General features: G+C 51.9%; 8 protein-coding genes across 8 annotated transcripts; 4 read left to right on the top strand and 4 right to left on the bottom strand.

The window, feature by feature from the left end:
• Nucleotides 1–1,084: 1,084 nt before the first annotated feature.
• N7473_011836 (purine-cytosine permease family protein) lies at nucleotides 1,085–2,924 on the bottom strand (the record flags this gene model as incomplete). The annotated part of the gene is made up of 3 exons (XM_057157775.1): nucleotides 1,085–2,212; nucleotides 2,262–2,841; nucleotides 2,893–2,924. The coding sequence occupies 3 exons, from the start codon at nucleotides 2,922–2,924 to the stop codon at nucleotides 1,085–1,087; spliced, it is 1,740 nt and encodes a 579-aa protein (XP_057003625.1).
• A 525-nt stretch (nucleotides 2,925–3,449) lies between these two features.
• N7473_011835 (uncharacterized protein) lies at nucleotides 3,450–4,991 on the bottom strand (the record flags this gene model as incomplete). Its single annotated transcript, XM_057157774.1, has 1 exon — nucleotides 3,450–4,991. One exon carries the CDS (start codon nucleotides 4,989–4,991, stop codon nucleotides 3,450–3,452), a length of 1,542 nt encoding a protein of 513 aa, XP_057003624.1.
• A 1,629-nt stretch (nucleotides 4,992–6,620) lies between these two features.
• On the top strand, nucleotides 6,621–7,250 carry N7473_011834 (GNAT family N-acetyltransferase; the record flags this gene model as incomplete). The annotated part of the gene is made up of 1 exon (XM_057157773.1): nucleotides 6,621–7,250. One exon carries the CDS (start codon nucleotides 6,621–6,623, stop codon nucleotides 7,248–7,250), a length of 630 nt encoding a protein of 209 aa, XP_057003623.1.
• Nucleotides 7,251–7,592: 342 nt separating this feature from the next.
• On the top strand, nucleotides 7,593–9,145 carry N7473_011833 (casein kinase II subunit beta family protein). The gene is made up of 3 exons (XM_057157772.1): nucleotides 7,593–7,872; nucleotides 8,104–8,349; nucleotides 8,415–9,145. Exons 1-3 carry the CDS (start codon nucleotides 7,804–7,806, stop codon nucleotides 8,904–8,906), a joined length of 807 nt encoding a protein of 268 aa, XP_057003622.1. The 5' UTR covers nucleotides 7,593–7,803; the 3' UTR covers nucleotides 8,907–9,145.
• A 162-nt stretch (nucleotides 9,146–9,307) lies between these two features.
• N7473_011832 (arylformamidase) lies at nucleotides 9,308–10,379 on the bottom strand (the record flags this gene model as incomplete). The annotated part of the gene is made up of 2 exons (XM_057157771.1): nucleotides 9,308–10,187; nucleotides 10,273–10,379. 2 exons carry the CDS (start codon nucleotides 10,377–10,379, stop codon nucleotides 9,308–9,310), a joined length of 987 nt encoding a protein of 328 aa, XP_057003621.1.
• Nucleotides 10,380–10,836: 457 nt separating this feature from the next.
• On the top strand, nucleotides 10,837–12,122 carry N7473_011831 (putative eukaryotic translation initiation factor 3 subunit EifCh; the record flags this gene model as incomplete). The annotated part of the gene is made up of 4 exons (XM_057157770.1): nucleotides 10,837–10,844; nucleotides 10,897–10,936; nucleotides 11,009–11,478; nucleotides 11,543–12,122. 4 exons carry the CDS (start codon nucleotides 10,837–10,839, stop codon nucleotides 12,120–12,122), a joined length of 1,098 nt encoding a protein of 365 aa, XP_057003620.1.
• A 1,181-nt stretch (nucleotides 12,123–13,303) lies between these two features.
• N7473_011830 (putative mitochondrial carrier protein) lies at nucleotides 13,304–13,996 on the top strand (the record flags this gene model as incomplete). Its single annotated transcript, XM_057157769.1, is given in 2 exon segments — nucleotides 13,304–13,393; nucleotides 13,412–13,996. The coding sequence occupies 2 exon segments, from the start codon at nucleotides 13,304–13,306 to the stop codon at nucleotides 13,994–13,996; spliced, it is 675 nt and encodes a 224-aa protein (XP_057003619.1).
• Nucleotides 13,997–14,377: 381 nt separating this feature from the next.
• On the bottom strand, nucleotides 14,378–20,131 carry N7473_011829 (uncharacterized protein; the record flags this gene model as incomplete). The annotated part of the gene is given in 6 exon segments (XM_057157768.1): nucleotides 14,378–14,875; nucleotides 14,893–15,744; nucleotides 15,812–15,930; nucleotides 15,999–18,360; nucleotides 18,384–19,244; nucleotides 19,304–20,131. 6 exon segments carry the CDS (start codon nucleotides 20,129–20,131, stop codon nucleotides 14,378–14,380), a joined length of 5,520 nt encoding a protein of 1,839 aa, XP_057003618.1.
• Between the last annotated feature and the right edge of the window lie 590 nt (nucleotides 20,132–20,721).

Genomic DNA, 20,721 nt, shown 5'->3' with positions numbered 1-20,721 from the left:
TGTAACTGTACAGCATGACCTGGTGGCCTGGTAAGAAGACCGGAAGCCTACTCCTCCTCGGTCTGTTGGGCATGTCTTAGATGTGTATGTGTAAGTGAGACATCACCTGAAGAAGTGTTCAGTTCGGTGGTGACAACCCCACATCTACATTTAAGACATTTTCGAGACCCGTCCAATCAGATCCCGCTTGCTGCAGGGCTCCCCGCGTTGTACGCCCCAAGATCCACGTGCTGCCGAAAGTTACCAGGTTCTACCGTTATACGAGGGATTGTGGGAAGACATTAGGCGGATAAATGATTCTGTTAACGTCATGCCACCGTAGCTCGAGAAATCGGATCAGGCAGGATACATCTCAAACAAGTCATCTATTCTCGGCATCTCTCCGCCAAGCACCACATCTTCTTAATGCTACCTAATCTAATTTTAGATGCCATTGAGATGCGACTTGGGAAGACCCTCGTAGTTACATACTGCAAGAAAGTAAGCAACTTCGAAAGGCAGCGATCTAAGAATTATGGTGAATGTCCAACATTTGTTCGCTACGTATCAGTGTTTTCTCTCTCTTTCTCAATACTATATTCAACTTAGTGATTAAATAGTTAACTAAGTTAACTATCAGATCTATAGTTTAGTCATACCGAGAAATAACCAGAAAACCGGTTATGGGCCCTGTAGATCCCAACAAGGTGTAACAGAGGGAATTCCAATTCCCGATAGGTCAAAACACGGCTATGAACTCTGGGTTCAGAGGCCCTTCCACATAATTCTGAAGTCAGACACAGCCAGAGAAAAGATATGTTGGTAGTTAATCCAGGTTGTTCATCCTTGAGAGTGATCATCTAACAGACTTTGGACCTTTTTGCTTCGGATTAGACGCCCGTATTCATAGAATATTCCATGATAAATATAAGGGAGCTATAGCAGGGTATGGCTGTGGAGGGCCGCCACCCGGGCGGGAAGGATCGTGGCTGTTCTAGACTGGGCTAGGAAACTGAGTATTTTAAGACTACTAGCATCGCACAAAGAAGCAACATATAATGCTCCTCATAATATAGGACCGTCTATGTGTAACTACACAAACCGATCACCGGTGAAACCTCTTCAGCTCCACCCATCGGAGCGGCGGGTACACCAGCATCGCCCAAGCGACACCAACCCAAATACCCATGTCCGAGCCATCCTCGCCAACCATCTTCGCAATCGGTCCAACATACCATACCTGGTCCATCGATACAATAGCCCCAACCCAACCAATCAAAAAGGCCAACAGTGCCGCAATGCCGATCGGCAGTTTGGCCGGATCTGCCCACGCATCCCAGTCAAATCCAACCGATCGGCGATAAATAAGATGTTCTTCCACGGCGATGACTAGATAAATAGTCACCCAGTATCCCATCAGCGCTAGCCAATCGTCGAAAACTTCGTATAAGTGATTCCGCCCACCGAGTGCGCATGCTGTGTAGATGACAACGCCGACACAAGAGTAGAACCATCGCGGAAGCCTTGCCAGATGACGGCCCATAATCTGGAAGCCTAGGGAAGCTGAGTATGTACCGGGGATGTTGTTTGCAATAAGGCCCAAAGCGACGAGGACGCCCATAAATTTTCCGAATCCGCCAAGGCCCTCATAACCAGCGAGGATCAAGGCCCCCGATGAAGTGCTGTAGGCGTCCCCCCATGATGCATGGGTCAGAGTGCCTGACGCGAGCCCGACCCCCATCACGTTAGCGATGGTAAGAGCCAGTCCCACGCCCAGGAATGTCATTAGAAAAGTTTTCCATTTTGACGTGGTAGGCGGGAAGTAGACGTAAAAGTCTGCGCCTGCAGGTGCCCAAGCCACAGAAGCTGAGAGACAAAGTGAAAAGAACGACAATCGGTTTCCAGCAATGGTTTGAGATGAGCCGGTCGAAACAATCGAAGTGTCAAACTTGGGACCCGCACTACCGACCAGTACAAATACAGCGATGATCTGTGGGATCCACGCCCATCGCTCGTAGACATGGAACAAGCGCATGCCGAACAAAACTACCACCCAGGTAACGACGGCAATGATTATGATGCCCACGATGACGGTCATACGACCCCCGGCAACGGCAGATAGAACTTGCCCACCCACTACACAATCTATCATGCCATAACCTAGCATGATGATGATGTTCAGAAGACAAGCAATCTTGCTTGGGTAGTAACCCATGAAGTATCGTGCCACAACCTATTTCTTGTCAGCTGATGATATTCTTCCTAGCCACTGATTAACTTACCATGGTCCGATTTCCACTAGCTGGTCCAAACGTGCCCATATAGGCCACACCCGCAGCCCCAAGCAACGCGCCAAACGTTGCACAGAGAGCAGAATCAACAAACCCCAACGAAAAACCCAGTGGGCCCAGCATCCCGAGAGCCATATTGTTCGCCGTAATATTAGTACTGAACCACAGCAGACTCATCTGCAGGTAATCAGAGGCCTTAACTTCATGGCGTTCATGAAGCGGCACACGCTCGATACCACGAGACTCGAACAAATTCAGCGCTGTAAGACGCTCATTCAGCCGGCTGAGTATATTGCCCGACTTGGATGCTGGGGGGTTTGGAATGGATGGATCTCCAGGCGCAATGTCCGATGAAGATGATTGTACATCTGGAGAGAATCGCACCCCCTTCTCCTCGTCTCCCAAAGGCTGGGCCATGGCTGTGTGAGACTCGACAGTGTCCAGGGAGGAAAAAAAATGATCTTCTGGTCTGATGGGCGGGAGTGCCTCCACTACCCGGCCAATCTTATCGGGTTCGGCATTGCTTGGCTTGCTTGTCTCGCGCTGGCGACCCACCCAATTGGACTGTTCGCTAATGCAAGGCGACCAACGCAATCAGTCGGTTGTTTGCCTGTCAATGGACCATTGATCAGGGAGGGGTTGAGATTGGTGCATATGGTGGGACTAGAAATCGAGTAAGCCGAGGACTCCAGGTCTAGCAATGCATTATCGTAAGTTTATCCGCGACGAACGCCGGCGTCAGGGGTTCCCGCGTTGGTTTGGCAGGGCGGGGAGCATCCACTAATCAAACCCACTTATCCACATGCAGTGCATATAGAGCCCGTCCTAAATCTGCAGCTCTCTTTCCCAGCGTTCAATTCATCTGGTATCACATATGATAGGGCGATTTGCTCAACCCAAGCGAGTACCGAAGTGAGCGGGAATACAGGGGTGGACACAGCCGCAGAGACACATACACCGCTCCACGGGCACACACCCGCCCATACACATTGATTGAATCGACACCACACCGAGTCTTACAAAATATTGAACCTACACAGCATCTGGTCGCAGCTTAAAAAGAGGTCATTAAGTACTGCGGGAGAAGAAACTTAATTATTTGATAAATAGGTAATGAAGCCCTGAGAGAGACCTCGGTGATACTTTGCTGCCTTCGCAGCCTAGTCTTGGACATGGTACTTATTTTCCAAAGTACTTAAGCTCCAAGTATCTCGCCGGGATATAGCTCAGTGCCGTCACCACAAATGTAAACTCATTAGCAACATCACCGCCATAGTCACCAATCAACTTGGCCAATGGTCCAATGAACCAAGTCTCATCCATTCCCACAACCCATGCGATGACACCGAGAGCAAATGCCACAGATGCACCGATACCCATCGGGAGTCGTGCCGGGTCATTCCATCCTTCCAAGTCATAATTTTCAAAGTTACCCTTGCGGAAAACAAAGTGCTCCTCGAACAGAATCACGGCGTAGCTGGTGCACCAATATCCCAGTAAGCTCAAGAAGTCTTGCAGGTACGTGTTCAGCTTCTGCCGACCGCCAATGGCCAGTGCGAGAATGCAGACGAAGCAGAAGATAGTCCAAATGAATCGAGGAACCCGAGCAAAGGGGCGCGAAAGTTGCTGGAACGAGATCGCGGAGCTGTAAATACTGATGACGTTGACGTTGATTCCAGACAGGACAAGAAGGGTGAGGAGGAATTTGGCAAATCCACGGGGGTAGAGCATATCTTGGATAAGATAGCCCAATCCCTCCTCGTATGAGCTGGACCATTCGGGCTTGCTGTTCAGAGCAGAGGCGACAACGCAACCGGCCACCATACCGATCGACGTAGGAATCGCAATGCCGAAAGTGGTCATGAGGAAGACCTTGACACGACTCACATCGGCAGGATAGTGAACATAGTAATCACTTGCCATAGTGCACCACGATGCGCTGGATCCGTAAACAATAGCGATCAAGCTGAGAACAGCACCGGCAAAATTGGCACCGGTGGCAGTGGCCGGAGCCGCGTTATCCGCATACTTGCCAGTCTGGCCGAAGATGATCATGAAAATCACAAAGAAAATGATCCAGGCCCATCTCTCGTAGAAGAGAATAGCCTTCAATCCCACGAAGGAGATGACCAGCGCCACGACAGCCAGGATAACGATGCCGAGAATCAACGAGACATGGCCGTCAGAAACAGCAGTGAGCGCAAGACCGCCCGTGATGCATGAGACGGCAGCCCATCCCATCTGCTGAATAGCATTGAGTAGAGCGACGAGCTTGTTGGGCCACCAACCAAAACTATATCGACTAACACTGATCTGGCGCAGACCAGTCACAGCTCCAAAAGTAGCGCAGAATCCGCTAAGCGTCGCAGCCAGAATCGAGGCAAAGATGGTGATCAAAATGGACTGCTTCAAGCTGAGACCAAATTCCCATCCAAGGAAACCAGTCGCAAAGCAAGACGTGTTCATTGTACCACTAGCCCAGAGCAACGCCATTGATAGTTCCTCAATCCAATGCACCTTTTTCTTATCCTCTGGGCGCTTGCGAACGATAGCCTCCGACTCGATACCAAGTCTCTTGTCCATCCTGGCCTCCAGCGCCCGACACTTGGCCATCATGCCGGTTTGGTGCGAAAGGGCGGCATCGTTGTCGACATCCAGCGAGCTTTGCTCTGCTTCGGGGTACTTGGTCTCGGCAAGACCTTTCTCGGGATCGTACGCCATGCTAGGCTATCCGGGAAGCGTATAGCTAGGGAGAAAAAGAAGAAAAGGGCGATCGGAACGACCAAAAGGTAAACGGTGGGGACACTGGGGATTTAAACAAGGCTGTGGGGAAAAGATAAGGCTTGTCTTGTCTTGGATTGAATTAGTTATTAGTCTTGAATTATTACCTCGGAAATTCGCATCGGATAAAATGATAGGCGGATTAGAAGCGTAGCGTATGTCCGGCCCTGCTGAAAAGGCTGAACCAGTATCTACTTTCCTGTTCAGGCGATGGATTCAACGCAAATACACGCCACGCGAAGAGCCCATTGGATGGCACCGGGGTATCTGCGGAGTCCGCCTCCTAAAAAGTTAAATAGTGTAAAAGCCCACGTGAGCCGGGGCTAGAAGAGAAGGATTCGAAGAATTCTCTCGCTATTACGGAGTAGAGTTTGAGGGAACCGTCTGGTGGTCAGATCTTGGTGCCACGCCGTTTGTACCGCAATCGAGTGTTAAAAGCCAAGGTTTGCCCAGAACGCTTGGAAGAAGCTTCTTCCCATGTCCAGCCGGACCCGGAAAATATCCATCACAAATTGCAATGAAAATATTGACCAACGCGTGTTATACATTCTAGGTTCCCTGTTAATTGCCACTCTCACCTTCACGAGAGGTATAAATACAAATCTGATGATTACAATTTCTCCCAGTGTGCGTTGTGCCCGGTCGGAAATTTCCGTTGCTGGAGTCGGACTGACCTTATGTAAAGTTAGGTGATCTGAACCCATAATCGAGATAAGAGTGTAGCACTGGTTCAAACCAAAGGAACGGGGCGCCGGTAGGAAATCCAGATTTGGGGGGGGACGGCCGGGGGGCTGGGACTGGTGATAAACTTAGGCGATTCCACTCTTAGGAGTGATTGGCTTTCTAGGGGACATTGAAGGCTCACAGGTGGTATCTCACCCGCCACCTGGGGCTGGCAGCTGACTGAGTTGCCACACAATCAGTTAGAAGCCGATTATCAAATGTGAGATGTCGTTATAGAGTACTCTACTCCATAGATTTGAGTACATTTTACCACGAAAAACTATACCGTTTTTTTCTTAAGTTGTTAGAGTTTCCAAACCCGTTTTGCAAGAGGCGGAGTTTAAACAGATGTGCTGAGACTCAAGGCTCTAGGAATCAAGTACCAAGTACCATAAGGGTCGAAAAGCATGAGTTTAATTTTGTCTACCCCGGTGCCCGTGATGTATGCTTTAATAACTTGAACCAAAATTATCACTTTCTACCCTGGAGGTGACCTAGGGCTAGAGTAAGAACAGAGGAGAACGGAGTAGGAATCAAAGAGATCATTCAAAAAACGATTAGCAACGACAGTAGCAACAATCCAGGCCTTTCCAGTATCCATAGATCAAGCTCAACATCGGTTTGCTTATCAACGCTTATCAGTACATATAGAAGAATATTACGGAGTATTTGGTAACTGTGAACGCTGTTTTTCCAGTCTCTCATTTAGGTCATTCTGGCCCCCACTCCCGAATTATGGGGGTATATTTCCCCTCAACTACCATAGCATTCGGGTAATTCTCACCATAGAGGCAAGGTTTCGTAGACTAAGCATTGTTCGCACCCCTACACACTCATACAATAGCCATGACCACCGAGCCAGCCTCCTCCCCGTTCCCTTCGGAGTTTGCCATCTCGACTTCACGCCTACGCATCCATCCTTTTGACCCTGACAACCTTTCCCACTGCGAATTCCTGGTTCAATTATGGAATACAGATGACTTTACCAAATCATGTGGTCGGACCGGCATCGACACTCCCGAGAAAGCTGCGGCCTTTATCCGATGGCGCGTTTTTGCAGACTATGCTCGTAACCGACATGGCCAGTTCCTCGTATCTCTCGTCGAAGCCTCTCAGGCCCCGAAGCTTATCGGATGTGTCTCTCTGATGAAGGGAGCTCCGCCTGGCCCGCATTATCTCGCTCCGGATATTGGATACACGATACTACCTGATGAGAGTGGGAAAGGGTATGCGACTGAGGCGGCCAAGGGGCTGCTTGAATACGCACGGGTCGAGCTAGACATCCATACTGCTTTTGGATTCTGTTCTGCGACGGATTTGCGTAGTCGCAGGGTCTTGGAGAAAATTGGCATGGACTATCGAGGGGTGGCTGCTTTGTGGGTCTTTGGTGGGAAGGAGAGTGCCGTGTATGCTCTTCCTGGGATGGACAAGGATCTAGGTATTTATAATCTTACGGAAGACCTTCGTGATAAATGAGGGAGTAGTAAAAGCTTCGAGCGATTCAGATACATACAGAGATGGCATTGTAGAGAGATCCCTTTTGGATCTCATTTCAGGATATATTGACATAATATGCCATAAAAGGTCAATATGGTAGTAACTAGGAGCCCAATGAGTCCAACTCGACCAAAGTTACCTGGAAGCAAACTGCAAATAATCCTTTTATAAGTAGCACGGGAGAGTCAAGGATGCGAAGCCTCCAGTATGGTCGACCCCAAGGCGGTCAACCTCCACCAGCCCCAATGCCTGCAGAAAACGGCCCACCGCCCAGCCCACACTTTATCGAACGGCGGGCACACTTTAACCTTCCCCTCGAATCAGCTGCTCATCCACCCCCACCTTCGTCCACCGAGGATCGACCGTGAATCTCTGCTTGTCGAGATAAAACTCAGCACCTGAATTGCCCAGCCGTGTTGCAATCGGGGCTTCCAGCACCCCGGGGTTGATCCGCCCGAATTTCGGCGCTGCCACCTACCCACCCTCCGAAAACGAGGAAGCAGCCTGAGCGGATCGCGTCCCGACATACCCTATGGTCAACATGATGGAGGACTTCAACAGTGAGACTGATAGTGATTACACAAGCTACTGGAGAGACTGGGTAGGTTGACCCCCTTCTTGGATATTGCGCGATGCGTCTTCCGCCACCCCCGCAGGACGGTCTACACGTGAAACTGCCTCGTCGCCAATTGTTCCTTCGATATATGGCTTGACCATGGATTCTCGGCGTCCGGTGTACCAGTGGAAACTATGAAATCGCATATTAATTGAAACATGGGATCATAATTTCGACTTTTAGAACACCGCTAATCTGTCATCTCTTATCGTTTAGTTTGTCTCGTCGCGGGGAAATGAATACTTCTGCGAAATCGATGAGGATTACCTGACAGACCGGTTCAACCTCACGGGCTTGAACACCGAGGTCGCCTACTACCAATATGCTCTAGACCTGGTGACCGACGTTTTCGACCTTGATGCCGACGATGACCTGCGGGAGCAAATCGAGAAATCGGCTCGTCATCTCTATGGCCTAGTCCATGCTCGATACATCGTTACTACACGCGGTCTTGCAAAGATGGTAAGATCTTCCGCCTCTAGAGACTAGCGACGAATGCTGCAGGACCTCAATTAACACCTCTCTAGCTTGACAAATACAAGAAATGCGACTTTGGCAAGTGTCCCCGCGTGCTTTGCGACGGACACCCTCTCTTGCCCATGGGCCAACATGACCTCCCCAACATGAGCACTGTCAAGCTCTACTGCCCTAAATGTGAAGACATCTACAACCCCAAATCCTCCCGCCACGCCTCCATCGACGGTGCTTACTTCGGCACGTCCTTCCACTCCATCCTATTCCAGGTGTACCCTGCCCTCAACCCTGAGAAGAGCCTGCGCCGCTATGAACCCAGGATCTACGGCTTCAAGGTCCACGCCGCAGCCGCTCTCGCGCGCTGGCAAGATTGCTGCCGCGAGGACATGCAAGACCGCCTCGCTGAATTCGGCATGGCCCACAAGTTCGTCGAAGAAAGCGACAGCGAGGAGGAGAACTTCGAGTATGGCGAGGAGAACGAGCCCGTCAAGACTGAGAAGATCGCTGGCGACGCGGCATCGGGTCGCATGGATCTGGGCAACTGATTAGCGGCCCCATCATACAGTGGTACTGGATCTTACACGAGCAAACATTTTGGCGTAACGAGGAAATTCTTTTTTCCTGTGCTTTGATCTTCCGTGGTATGCTTAACGATTAATGGCGTTTCCAAGGCCCATATGGCGTGCCTTGTAGTTGTTCTTCCCGACAATGTATCTACATCATTCCCCCTACTCTTCCGTGTAAGCTCCCTTGTGGAGATACGAAATAAAGGAAATAAAGGAACTAAACTCAGACGGTATCTTCAGTAGAGTTCAATGCTTCTAAATGCTATTCTATATCCGGAAAAGGTGCCAGCTTTGAGAGAGACTCGCCGCTGACAACCATGTAGGTCTGTACATGATTTAGGGATGCTTTAATCTCAATTATTGCCACCCAGTAACTGAGACTAAGGCGATAATCCCATCTTCCGCAGCTCCTCAAAGGCGCACCTAACCGCACGGGCAAGTTCCTCGCCCTTGGACCAGGCCTCATCATGCTCTCCAGTAAGTGAGAGGACTTGCACACGGCGATCATTCGAAGTCAACTCTTGTTTCGAAACCTGCGCCTTCCTGTCCTCCCATGCACGAAGCGCCTCCCGCATCGTCTCAAGCTGACCTTGATCCACCAACTCATCATCCTTTGAATGCGCCAGCACAACCAATCGCCCAGTCTTCCAACCACCCTCTACCCCCCTTGACCCAACCATCTGAGCCGGCGACACCGCATCCCAAAGCAACTCATCCGCTCCAAAAGCCCCCTCAACAAACCTACGGTACTCTGAGATATCCCGGTGTGTTTCAACGATCTGCCGTAAGTCATAGATACCCGCGACACCGACGATAGCTGTTGGGTGCGCAGACAGACGCGGCGGAAGGGGTTCTGGAGACGAAGTCACCGGCTCGGTTTCTTGGTCGCTCTCATCTGCACTCCCGTTGAATAATTGTTCCCGATGTCCTGCTACCGCGCCCATGACCGCCTGGAAAGCTAGTGTTGCGCCGCAGCTGTGTCCGACAAGGATGTACCGCTGCCCGAAGTTGTATGTATTCTGCAGGAAGGCTAGCGCTGCTTCCACATCGCGGATGTGATCGGGGTGTTTGGCATTGCGGTATTGTTCGGGGGGTGTTGTGGCTTTGTCTTGGGGGTGGTTTGGGTGTGCACTGAGTCGGTACTCGATCGAGGCCAAGCCTGTGATGGGGAGCTCCGGTGAGGCTTGGAGATTGGATTGGGTTGGTTCAATTGATTCTGCTGTGATGGTTGGATCACGCCAGGCGCCACCGTGGATATAGCTGGAGTATTGGTATTATTAATAGCTGTTGTCTTGTTTTCTGAGATTGGTTGATTGCGGTGCGGGGATCGGATTGGAGGTCATACATTACCCAGTAACCATCTTTATGTTGCTCGAGAGGTGTTGCGGTGATGGTCTGTAGGGAGCTATGCCGTCCGTAGGTCAACGTTCTTTTGCTTGTCTGGGTCGCCATGGTGGAGTGTGTAGTTGTGTTGAGAGTTCTATGATGAAGCTGGGCGATGGACGCTTTCTATCGGGTCGGGTCATATCGATAAGGCGGCTCGGAAGTGGGACGGTCTCCGCGATTTATTACCAGGAACAGTTGGGAGAGACAAGCCTATCAGAGTTGTTCTAAGAGAATTATTTCTAGTTAACTAAGTGAAAGTATAGCTCAAATTAGTATATGCCAACCCTTTCTACTAAGAAGAGTGATAATACAGTATGGGTTATGGTCAAAGATGTAAGACTGGTAAAACCATTGTATCTGCCCCTCGCCGCCACTATTATCACCATACAGTATTACCACATCATTCATACGACGCTAAACCTAAAAGGAAATTGTTCGACGGGCTCCTTTCACACAAACCGTGCATCCGCCCCATCTCCAAGTCTAACCTCACCCCCTCCACACGGTGCAACCACCTTTCAATATGGCCGAGTATGTGATTTCTGATCTCTATATTGTTATGCTAGTACTAATCTCTCAATAGAGCACAAGCCCCCATCGCGGCCGTCAAGGTCGAGGCCTTGGTACGATCTCCCCGAATCTTGAAAATCTTCCCTACCCTCGCCAGCGAGAAATACTCATGCCCGACGCTTTAGGTGGTGATGAAAATCATCAAGCACTGCTCCCAGACTTTCCCGACTACCGCGACCGGTTCCCTCGTCGGTATGGATGTCGACAACACCCTTGAGATCACCAACACTTTCCCTTTCCCCGTTGTTGAGACGCCCACCGAGTCGCACTTCGATAACGCCGCTCCCAACCCGGCCGCTGCTGCCCCCCGCGCCAAGTCCAACGCCGCTTACCAGGCTGAGATGGTTCGGATGCTTCGTGAGGTCAACATCGATGCCAACAACGCCGGATGGTACACCAGCGCCAACATGGGCAACTTTGTCAACATGAACGTGATCGAGAACCAGTTTTTCTACCAGAAGGAATTGAACGAGCGGACAGTCGCCTTGGTGCACGATGTGTCCCGCAGCGCTCAGGGCAGCCTGAGCCTGCGTGCTTTCCGCCTTTCGGCCAAGTTCATGGAGGCGTTCAAGGATAACAAGTTCAACTCCGAGGAGTACGTTGAAAAAGCGCGCCATATACAGATACTGGCCGGTTATAACTGACTCTTCTCTCTACAGGCTGCAAAAGTCCAACCTCCGCCACCAAGATATCTTCGAGGAGCTGCCTGTCGAGATCCACAACTCCCACCTGATCACTTCGTTCATCCACCAGCTCCAATGCCCTACCCCTGCGGCGCCCACCGAACTCCCTGCCTCGCTCAGCGCTCTCGAGGCCAGCCCCTTCTCCAAGTCCACCACTCTCACCCCCAACCTTGACAACCTGTCTCTCAGCATCGACCCCTTCCTGGAGAAGAACTGCGACCTCCTGCTGGATAGCATCGAGGCCCACAACACCGAGGTCAACAACTACCAGTACTACCAGCGTGTGCTCGGCCGTGAGCAGCAGAAGATCAACAACTGGAAGCAGAAGCGCGCCCAAGAGAACGCCACCCGCGCCACGCTCAAGCAGCCCCTCCTCCCCGAGGACGAGTGGCAGCGTCTGTTCAAGCTCCCCACCGAGCCCAGCCGGTTGGAGAGCATGCTCAACACCCGCCAGGTGGAGCAGTTCTCTCGCCAGGTCGACAACTTTGTCTCCGCCACGACTGGCAAGATGTTTGCTGTGAAGGGCAACCTGCTGCCCGGGGAGACCGCTAATTAAATTACCAACTTCTTGATTTGGGTAGTGTGAGTGTGAGACGGGAGGAGATGAACCCTGACCGACCTCAGGGCTTTTGGGTATTGCATGAAACCTTATTACGGCGTAGGGAGGGAAAATGTTCTCTGGGATGTTAATACGACTTCCTCTTTTGTTTTCTTTGTTATCCGTGACGAGGTCGAGTCCGTTATGTGGTCGAGATATGGACTCGCCATCCGCCCATAGAACACAATGACTTTTCTAGACACGACTTTGAAAATACGTTCTTCTTTATGCGAGTTCTTTGAGATCTATTTTACTGCTTGTTTCCTTCGTAGCTTCACTTGCATCTAAGCTGATCTGGACCTCTCCTTTATCTAGCCCTAATCAAGATAGGGCAGAATATATCACGTGCGTACTATATGACCTCATGGGCTCATCATGGCATCCCGATTATCAGTTGCAGATAAGATCGCATTCTGGGCAGCTGTATAGACTGAGAGCTTTCTAAAGGGTCATTCTGCATTATCATTTGCATATACCCGGTATTGCCTTGACTATACTCATGTACAACACTCATTCAGATATTTGGGTAGTAAGTCTTACCGAGCTATATATCTTACCGCTGGGCAAAGCCTGTAAGCAAGTTCATTGGATTTATCCCGAAAAGCTTTCGTCTGGTCAAATCATCACGTACAAAAGTAGTAACTAAAAGTATTTCTCCAGGCTGGCGCATTTGCTGCAGTTGTCGTCGACTTCATCGTCTACCCAGTAGACACACTCAAAACTCGCATCCAATCTCCGAACTATGAGAGGATCTTCAAAGATGCACGTACAGGCGCGGTGAGACAAGACGTTCTCTTTCGCGGATTATATCAAGGTGTTTGGAGCGTTGTATTTTCAACAATACCCTCTTGTCAGTTATTAGCCACTCACTGACTGACGTACTCCACGTCGGGCTCTGTCATGGATGTCTGGAAGCTAACATCCATCACAAAACCATAGCGGGAGCATTCTTCACCACATACGAAGCAATAAAATGCGCATTACACGATTCATCCACGAGAATAAAACCCACTAGCGGCAAATCAGAATATTTCACCCAATCCTCAAAGACAGGCTTCCATCTCCCATTCACGCACTCCCTCCCAAGCCCGATTATCAATGGAATCGCCTCTTCAACCGCCGAGGCTGTATCATGCTTCATGCTCACGCCCGCAGAAGTACTTAAGCAAAATGCGCAAATGGTCAGCACTAGCCAAAGTGACTCAAATGCCAAAACACAAGGTACTAGTGTAAGTGCCATGCGTCAGGTATTTGCCCGATTTAAGGGCCATCCGTGGAGATTGTGGAATGGGTATTTTGCGTTACTTGGACGGAACCTGCCTTTTACGGGTATTCAATTCCCGATGTTTGAGTATATCCGGTCACATGTTATTGAGAGGTATAGGAGGCGCAAAGCTGTCAAGGCTGGTGCTGGTGCTTCTGCTTCTGCTTCTGCTTCTGGTGCTGGTGGTAATAAGGATGCGTCGGGCCAAAGAGACCAGCTCATCGAGCGAGCTGGTTTAACCGGGCTTTCAGCGTCTGTATCTGGATCTATAGCATCGGTTATTACCACACCTATAGATGTGATTAAGACGCGCGTTATGTTGTCTGCGAGTGACAATACAGGCGCAGAGTCGGTGCGACGGGCTGTGAAAGACTCGAGGAAAGGTACTTGGGCTGTTGGGAAGCAGATTGTACGCGATGAGGGTGTTCGTGGTTTGTTTAGGGGTGGGATGATTCGGGGTGTTTGGACGGCTGTGTCGTTGAGTTTGTATCTTGGGTTGTATGAGGGTGGACGGTTTTATCTTGAGAATCGGCGGCGCAGTTTGGAAGAGGGTGCTGAGCGTTTATAGGAAGATAATAGCCAGGAACATGGAGGGCTATTTAGTTTCAGGTCTTTTCATAGATAATTGATCAAATTAAGTCTCGGTTCAACGTGATTCATTTCATTTAGTGAGGGAGGTCATATAGTCATATCTGTCGTCAGAGTAGAGTAGGTGTGCTGGAGCAATGCATGTGCAGAGCCCTGTAGACAAAGAGAAAATGTAAATAACATAGAACAAAACAAAACAAACAATAGACAACGCTCCAACCGTTTACAAGGACTCACCAACCAAGGAACAATCTCCCAGCTGAGAGGTTGGAGGAATCCGTCAAATCAAAATGGTCAAAATGCACCAAATCAACTAACCCACCAAACAATTACCAGGCACCATTTATCCATTCCCAGTAACTTAGAAACTCGTAAGCTTCTTAAACCAACTCGACTTCTTCGCCCCCGAACTCGGCGGCGCAGGAGCTCCACCATGCCGACTCCCATGCTGAGACCGCATCCCCCTCTCACGCTCATAATCCCCACTCCCAGAACTACTCTTCACACCCTCGCGGCGCGACTCACGACGTCTCGAGCGTACATCATCAACCACCTCCCCATCGGGCATATCACCATACTTAGCTCTCTGGCGAGCCCTCCTCCTCGCGGCACGGCGCGCTTCTTCGTCCGAGGATAGCGAGTGAGCGTTCTCGGCGGCTGTGGCTGCGTCCGGTGGCATGTCGATGACGGTGGGCATGATGGGCGGCGGCTCAGGGGGTTCTTCAGCTTGTGAGTAGACCCACGTGGAGATCTTGTCTTTCTTGGGCCCACCTGTATTCCCATGATTGAGGCCACCCGTCATCAACGGCGCCCGCGTCTGCTCTGCCGCAGGCATAGCCTTCGATCTCCGTCGGCGGGCCTTGTCATCCGTAGTACGAGAGCCGCGACGGCCGTCGGGCTGGTCATCTGGTGCGTAGCCGTATCCGTCGACCGGGGGTCGTCAGCGCGGGAACGGCGGCGTTTGACTTTGGCGGCCATTTCTTCTTCGCGCTGGCGGCGGCGTTCGCGGCGCTCCAAGGCTTTCGCTTCTTCGGCTGCGGCGGCTTCGCGGGCGGCTTGTTCCTCGCGGGCTTTGCGTTCTTCGCGTGCGGCGCGGCGGACTCGTCGCTCTTCTTCTCGGCGTTGTTCTTCTTCTTCGCGGGCTCGTTGCTCGCGTGCTTCGCGCTCGCGGATCTTCTCTTTACGTCTGGCGCGTCGCTCTTCGGCCTCGCGAGCTTCGGCTTCACGGACTTCAGCTTCTCGTGTCTCGGATGGGGCTTGTCGGGATGTGCGCTTCGCCCGACGAGCTGCCCTTCGAGCTTCGGCGTCTTCGGGCTCGGTTTCGCCGCCTGCGGCAGCGCCAGCGGCGTCCGTGGTGAATCCTTCAACATCAGTATCGGGTTTCACGGACCGCCGGCGTCGATCATCACGGTCACGGTCACGGCGCACTCGGCGATCATCACGCTCTGGCTCGGTCATGTGTCTGGCCTCTTCGTCACGGTAGGAGCGAGACTTGCGACGGTCTGGCATCTCCGGACGCGCCGGTTTTCGCAGTGAACCAAAAATACCCATGAACCCACCGGTGTCTTGCTTCTTGGGTGTACTAGGCGGCGGGCGTTTCAGACGTCTCTCTCGAGGAGGCGCATCGACGAAAGCCATATCATCTGGTCCTGAAAGAAGGTCTGGACCACCGCGAGCTAGGTCAGCATCGACCATGACGGCATCGTCCTCCTCGGGTTTTGTGCGAGACTATATTGAGAAGAAAGGTTAGTTTGCTCTGCAAGGTCCCGATATGTTTGAGCTGCATGCAACGTACCTCTCTTTTGGACTTGCGCTTTGACCCTCTCGAGCCCTCTTTGGGTGACTGGCCATCAGCAACTTCCATATCGACCAAGACCATATCATCATCATCAATCGCATATGGGTCGCGGGGAGCTACATCAATACACGGTTAGTCAATAGTTCGGGGGTGGATACATTGATGCCTGGTGTTTGTTGCTTACTAGACTTCCGGCGCTCAGCACGTGGGCGGTCGCGTTTGGATTTAGACGCGTTGATGCCCATCAACTTGGCTGCCTTATCGGTTACCTCGAGTGTTTCATCTGGAGGCGGCGACGGCATGGCAGCTTCATCTTCCGGGTCAATCGAAGGACGCCGGGATACCGGCTTGGAGGAAGGTCTTTTGGATGAGGACTCCGGCTTGCGGGATGACTTGCTTCTTGGCGGGGGCTGACCAAATACGAAGTTGGACAGGGTGGTCGCACGCTGCTGCTTAGAAGAGCGCGCTTCGCGCTCTCGCTCTCGTTCTCGCTCACGCCGCTTTTCCCGGTCAGACGAAGATTTCTCAACCTCAGCATCTGATTCTTTGGGACGCGATTTCGTAGATTTGGAACGAACGGCTGCTACAGGGGAGCGGTCGCGATCCCGTTCACGTTCACGTTCACGGTCGCGAGTTGATTCCTTTCGCTCCTCTTTCTCCCGTTTCTTGGGAGACTCAACTTCCTCTGCAGATTTGCTTTCCTTGTCCCGTTTCTTGGGAGACTCAGCTTCCTCGACCGCTTTGGTTTCCTTAACTTCCTTAATTTCCTTGCTCTCCTTGCTCTCCTTCTTGATGGACTTTTTCGGTGGAGGTGCTGCGCCCCAGAAACCCCAACCAGTGCCGCTAGCAGCACGATCCACACGAGGACGTTCCTTTTTAGAAGATTTTGGAAGTTCTTCCACGTCTGGTGGTGGTGTTGGAGGCGCACCAGCATCTTCTGGCTCAGCCTCAGGTACAGGCTCAGCTTCGGGTTTAGGTGCGGGTTGGGGCTCGGCTGGCTTTTCAGAAGGAAGTTCGAAGTCTTTTCCAGGAATAGGGAGGCCCTTCTGGATCAATTTCTTCTCGCGCTTCTTCCGGTCTTTAGAGGAGAGATCATGCCAGTTTTCGTATAGAGGATCGTCGTGCACGGGGGCAGGTTCGGGAATGGGCTCGGGTTCAGGTTCAGGTTCAGCTGGGACTTCGATCTCAGGTTCGTCAGGGAAACTCCCGGGAACGGAATCTCTAGAGATATGCTTTCCCGCCTCAGGTTCGGGCTCAGGCTGGGGTTCAAGTTCGGGTTCGGGCGGTTTATCAGATGGTAGCTCGAAATCCTTGCCAGGAATGGGAAGTCCCTTCTGAATCAGCTTCTTCTCTCGCCTCTTCCGGTCCTTAGATGATAGAGTATGCCAGCCGTCGTAGAGAGGATCATCGTGAACGGGGGCAGGTTCCGGTTCGGGCTCAGGCTGGGGCTCAGGTTCGGGTTCTGGTTCAGGTATAGGCTCAACTTCAGGTTCAGGTTGAGGTTCGGGCTCGGGCTCGGGTTCTTTGGTCTTTGACTTAGAGCTTGCTTTGGCCTCTTTAAGCTTTTCCTTCTTGTTCTGCTCGAGTGCCTTGATACGCTCAGCGACAGATAGTTTGGCCGTAGACTTCTTCGATGACTTCTCGGGGGGAGGTTCCTCTTTGACTGGCTCTGGTACAATTTCAGGCTCGGGCTCGGGTTCTGGCTGAGGTTCGGGTTCATTTGGAGGATCATCTCCAACGTCGATGAGAAGATCTTCCTCTTCTGCGAGCGGTTCTTCCTTCGATTTGGATTTCTCCTTTGTTGACTTCGTTTTGGCAGCAGAACCTCCGGTTAACGATGCCCAGAATCCCTTTGCGGCTGGCTTTTCTTCCTTGATCGATTCGATTGCCTTTGTCTTCTTAGTACTCTTAGACTTGGCACCCAGGTCAGCCCAGATATCATCAGCGTTATCGAGGATCTCGGGCTCCGGAGTAAGGCCTTGTGCTGGAGGAGTGGGCGCAGGTGGAGGTGGTTCTTCAATGCCCTTCTTCTTTTTCTTCTTATCCTTAGTCGTGCCCCAGACACCTCCCCAGGCGTCATCTTCTGGCTTTGGAGGTTCTGGCTCGGGCTCGGGCTCAGGAATAGGCTCGGGCTCAGGTTCAGGTTCGGGTTCAGGTTCAGGAGCTGGGGGTTCGGGTTCAGGTTCGGGCTCGGCTGGCTTGTTAGAAGGAAGTTCGAAATCCTTTCCAGGGATAGGGAGGCGGCCCTTCTGGACTAATTTCTTCTCGCGCTTCTTCCGGTCTTTGGACGAGAGGTTATGCCAGTTGTCATATAGAGGATCGTCATGCACGGGGGCAGGTTCAGGTTCGGGCTCAGGTTCGGGCTCGGGTTCAGGTTCAGGAACTGGTTCGGGTTCAGGTTCAGGTTCGGGTATGGGCTCGGGCTCTTTGCCCTTTTTCTTCTTCTTGTCCTTAGTAGCCACACCCCAGGCACCCCAGGTCTCTTCGGGCTCCTTAGCTTTAGGAGGTTCCGGTGCCGGTTCTTCAATGACTAGTTCGGGTTCTTTCTGGGATTTCTTATCTTTCTTACCAGCAGTACCCCAACTACCTGCCCAGTCATCCTCTGGTGGAGGGTCAGGTGCAGGTGCAGGTACAGGCTCGGGGTCTGCCAGCAGATCGATCTTTTCTTCTTCTTGTCCTTCTTCGAAGGAACAGCCCATCCCCAGTCATTATCAGCTTCGGGTTCGGGTTTTGGAGCAGGCGGATCTGGGGCAGGTGGAGCTTCGGCCTCTTCTCTGGCTTTCACTGCCTCGTCGTAGGCGGTTTGTTTGGCTGCGTTGGACTCGCGGACCTTGGCAAGCTCGTCTTCTGCGTCTTTCACCTTCTTCTCCCAGTCCTTTTTAGCCTTGCGCTGTTCCTTCTTGGAAAGACCGATGTACCAGGCTTCGGTAAGGATAGACCCAGGGACCTCGGGCTCGGGCTCGAGATCCAATTCAGGTAACGGCTCTAATTCAACAGGCGCAGGCGCAGGTTCAGGTTGTGCTTCAGGGTCGGGTTCGGCGGCAGGTTCAGGATTAAGCAAGCTTTTCTTCTTCTTATCCTTCGTTGCGACACCCCAAGTGCTCCAATCGTCATCTGCTTTAGTCTCCTCGGCTGGAGGGGATCCCAAATCGCCAAAGTCGAATCCGCCTGCGGTGGTCTTGGTCGATTTTTTCTTAGCGGCTCCCCAGGGGTTGTTGTCTTTGGGTTCCTCTTTCGGGGGTGATTCTCCGATGGCTCCGAGGCCCCATTTGCTGGCAGCTGGAGCACCTCCAGTGCTCCAGTCTTTGCCCCATCCACCGAAACTGAAGCCAGTTCCTCCGGTTTTGGGACCAGTTTCGAAATTGAGATCTAGCTGGGGAGCTCCGCTATCCAGGCTTATATCCTGAAACGCTCCTGGAGGTGCCTCATCCTGCAAGGTAGAATAAGTATAAGAAACTTTGTAGAATTTCCGGATATATATGTACTTACCTTGCCTTTCTTCTTCTTTCCTGCTGTGGTAAAACCATCCCAGTCGTCGCCGCCGCCATCTTCTGCATCATCAGCCCAGCTGAGAGTGTTTTTAGCAGCCGCAGACGCCTCGGCAGCTTTTCGCTCTTCCTCTTCCTCCTCCTCCTGCTTCTTTGTCTTTTTCTTGGTGCTGGCGACGGTTCCCCAAGTATTCCAGTCATCACCGCCGCCATCACCACCACCACCTCCTCCATTTCCACTATCATCCCCGCCTCCGTCTCCTCCGCCTGCATCACCACCGCTGTTTGCGTCACCGCTCGCCTGATCATCTGGAGCGTCGTTCGAACTGCCTCCAGTATCAGCCGGAGGTGGGGGTGCAGTGGGTTTCTTCGCCGCACCGGCTCCACCACCCTTTTTCTTCTTGTGCTCGCGAACCCCGACCGTGCTCTCAAAATCAACATAGACATCTAAAGACTGATCTTTAAACAGCGAGCGGGACTGACTTCGCGACTTCGTAGCAGGTGTCGGCGGCGCAGCAGGCGATAGCGCAGTCTTGCGCTCCGCGAGCGGAGGTAGTGCAGGGTATTCCGGAGGCAAATCGTTCACGGCATCGTCGTAGGAAGGCGGAGGTTCGATGTACCACGGGAGCGCGGGGCAAAGTAAACCCAATTTCTCAGCACGTTTGTCCTTGCACGTCGTATCGAAGCCCGTCCGGCCTTGAACGAGAACCGCCCAGACATCGTCAATCAACTTTTCCACGGCATGTTCCCAGCGCGCGGGGCGATAGGCGATTTCCTCGGCGATCTTATCCACGCAGGTATGACAGGCCACGGGCGCGAGAACCTCCATTGTAAAAGCGCATGCGCTGATTCCACGGCTGGCCCGATCAGAGACCCGTCCACTGAATTATGGGGAGAGAACACATGGGGTTGCGGGTTGGTATCGAACCCCCCGCAGGAGAACGTCGCTTGGAGGTCGTAAGTCGAGTATAGCCCCGCGGCAAAGCAGAGGGATTGCAAGATAATAAAGGCGTGAATCGCTTGAGGATCGAGTGGATGTTCCAAGCAATCAAGGCGTTGAAAAACAAATTAACCACCCAACACGACCGGCGCGATTTCGAGGGACTCGAGTAGTAGATTCGGGAGAGCGTAAAACGCGGGCGATAGGAACGGCGATTAGATGGTTCGAGGTGGGTTGCGTTCAGGGATTCTGTGAGACTCAGAGGTTCAAGTATAGTGAATCACAAATCCTTGGAGAGGGAGAAGAAGAAGAAAGGATCTAAAGGAAAAGGGATTAGCTGGTGGAGGCAGGGATGGGAAAAGCATGGGGCGGTGGAGGGTAATCACAGATCATCGGTGATCTTAGCCCGCACTTCTGCACTTCGTACTCTGTACTCCGTACATACTTCTGTTCTCCGGTTCCTCCCTTTGCTATTGAAT

The sequence above is a fragment of the Penicillium subrubescens genome (assembly GCF_028828155.1).
Source record: "Penicillium subrubescens strain IBT 31985 chromosome Unknown utg000010l_segment0_segment0, whole genome shotgun sequence".
Classification (NCBI taxonomy): Eukaryota; Fungi; Ascomycota; class Eurotiomycetes; order Eurotiales; family Aspergillaceae; genus Penicillium; species Penicillium subrubescens.
The sequence above is the reverse complement of the archived record's forward strand: the minus strand, read 5'-3'. Positions and strand labels throughout refer to the sequence as shown.

Excerpts from the sequence above, each read along its gene's own strand:
- N7473_011833 (XM_057157772.1), top strand. The coding sequence starts at position 7,804 with ATGGTCAACATGATGGAGGACTTCAACAGTGAGACTGATAGTGATTAC. Across the intron at positions 7,873-8,103 it reads CAAGCTACTGGAGAGACTGG|TTTGTCTCGTCGCGGGGAAA; the intron begins GTAGGTTGACCC and ends CTTATCGTTTAG. Across the intron at positions 8,350-8,414 it reads CACGCGGTCTTGCAAAGATG|CTTGACAAATACAAGAAATG; the intron begins GTAAGATCTTCC and ends ACACCTCTCTAG.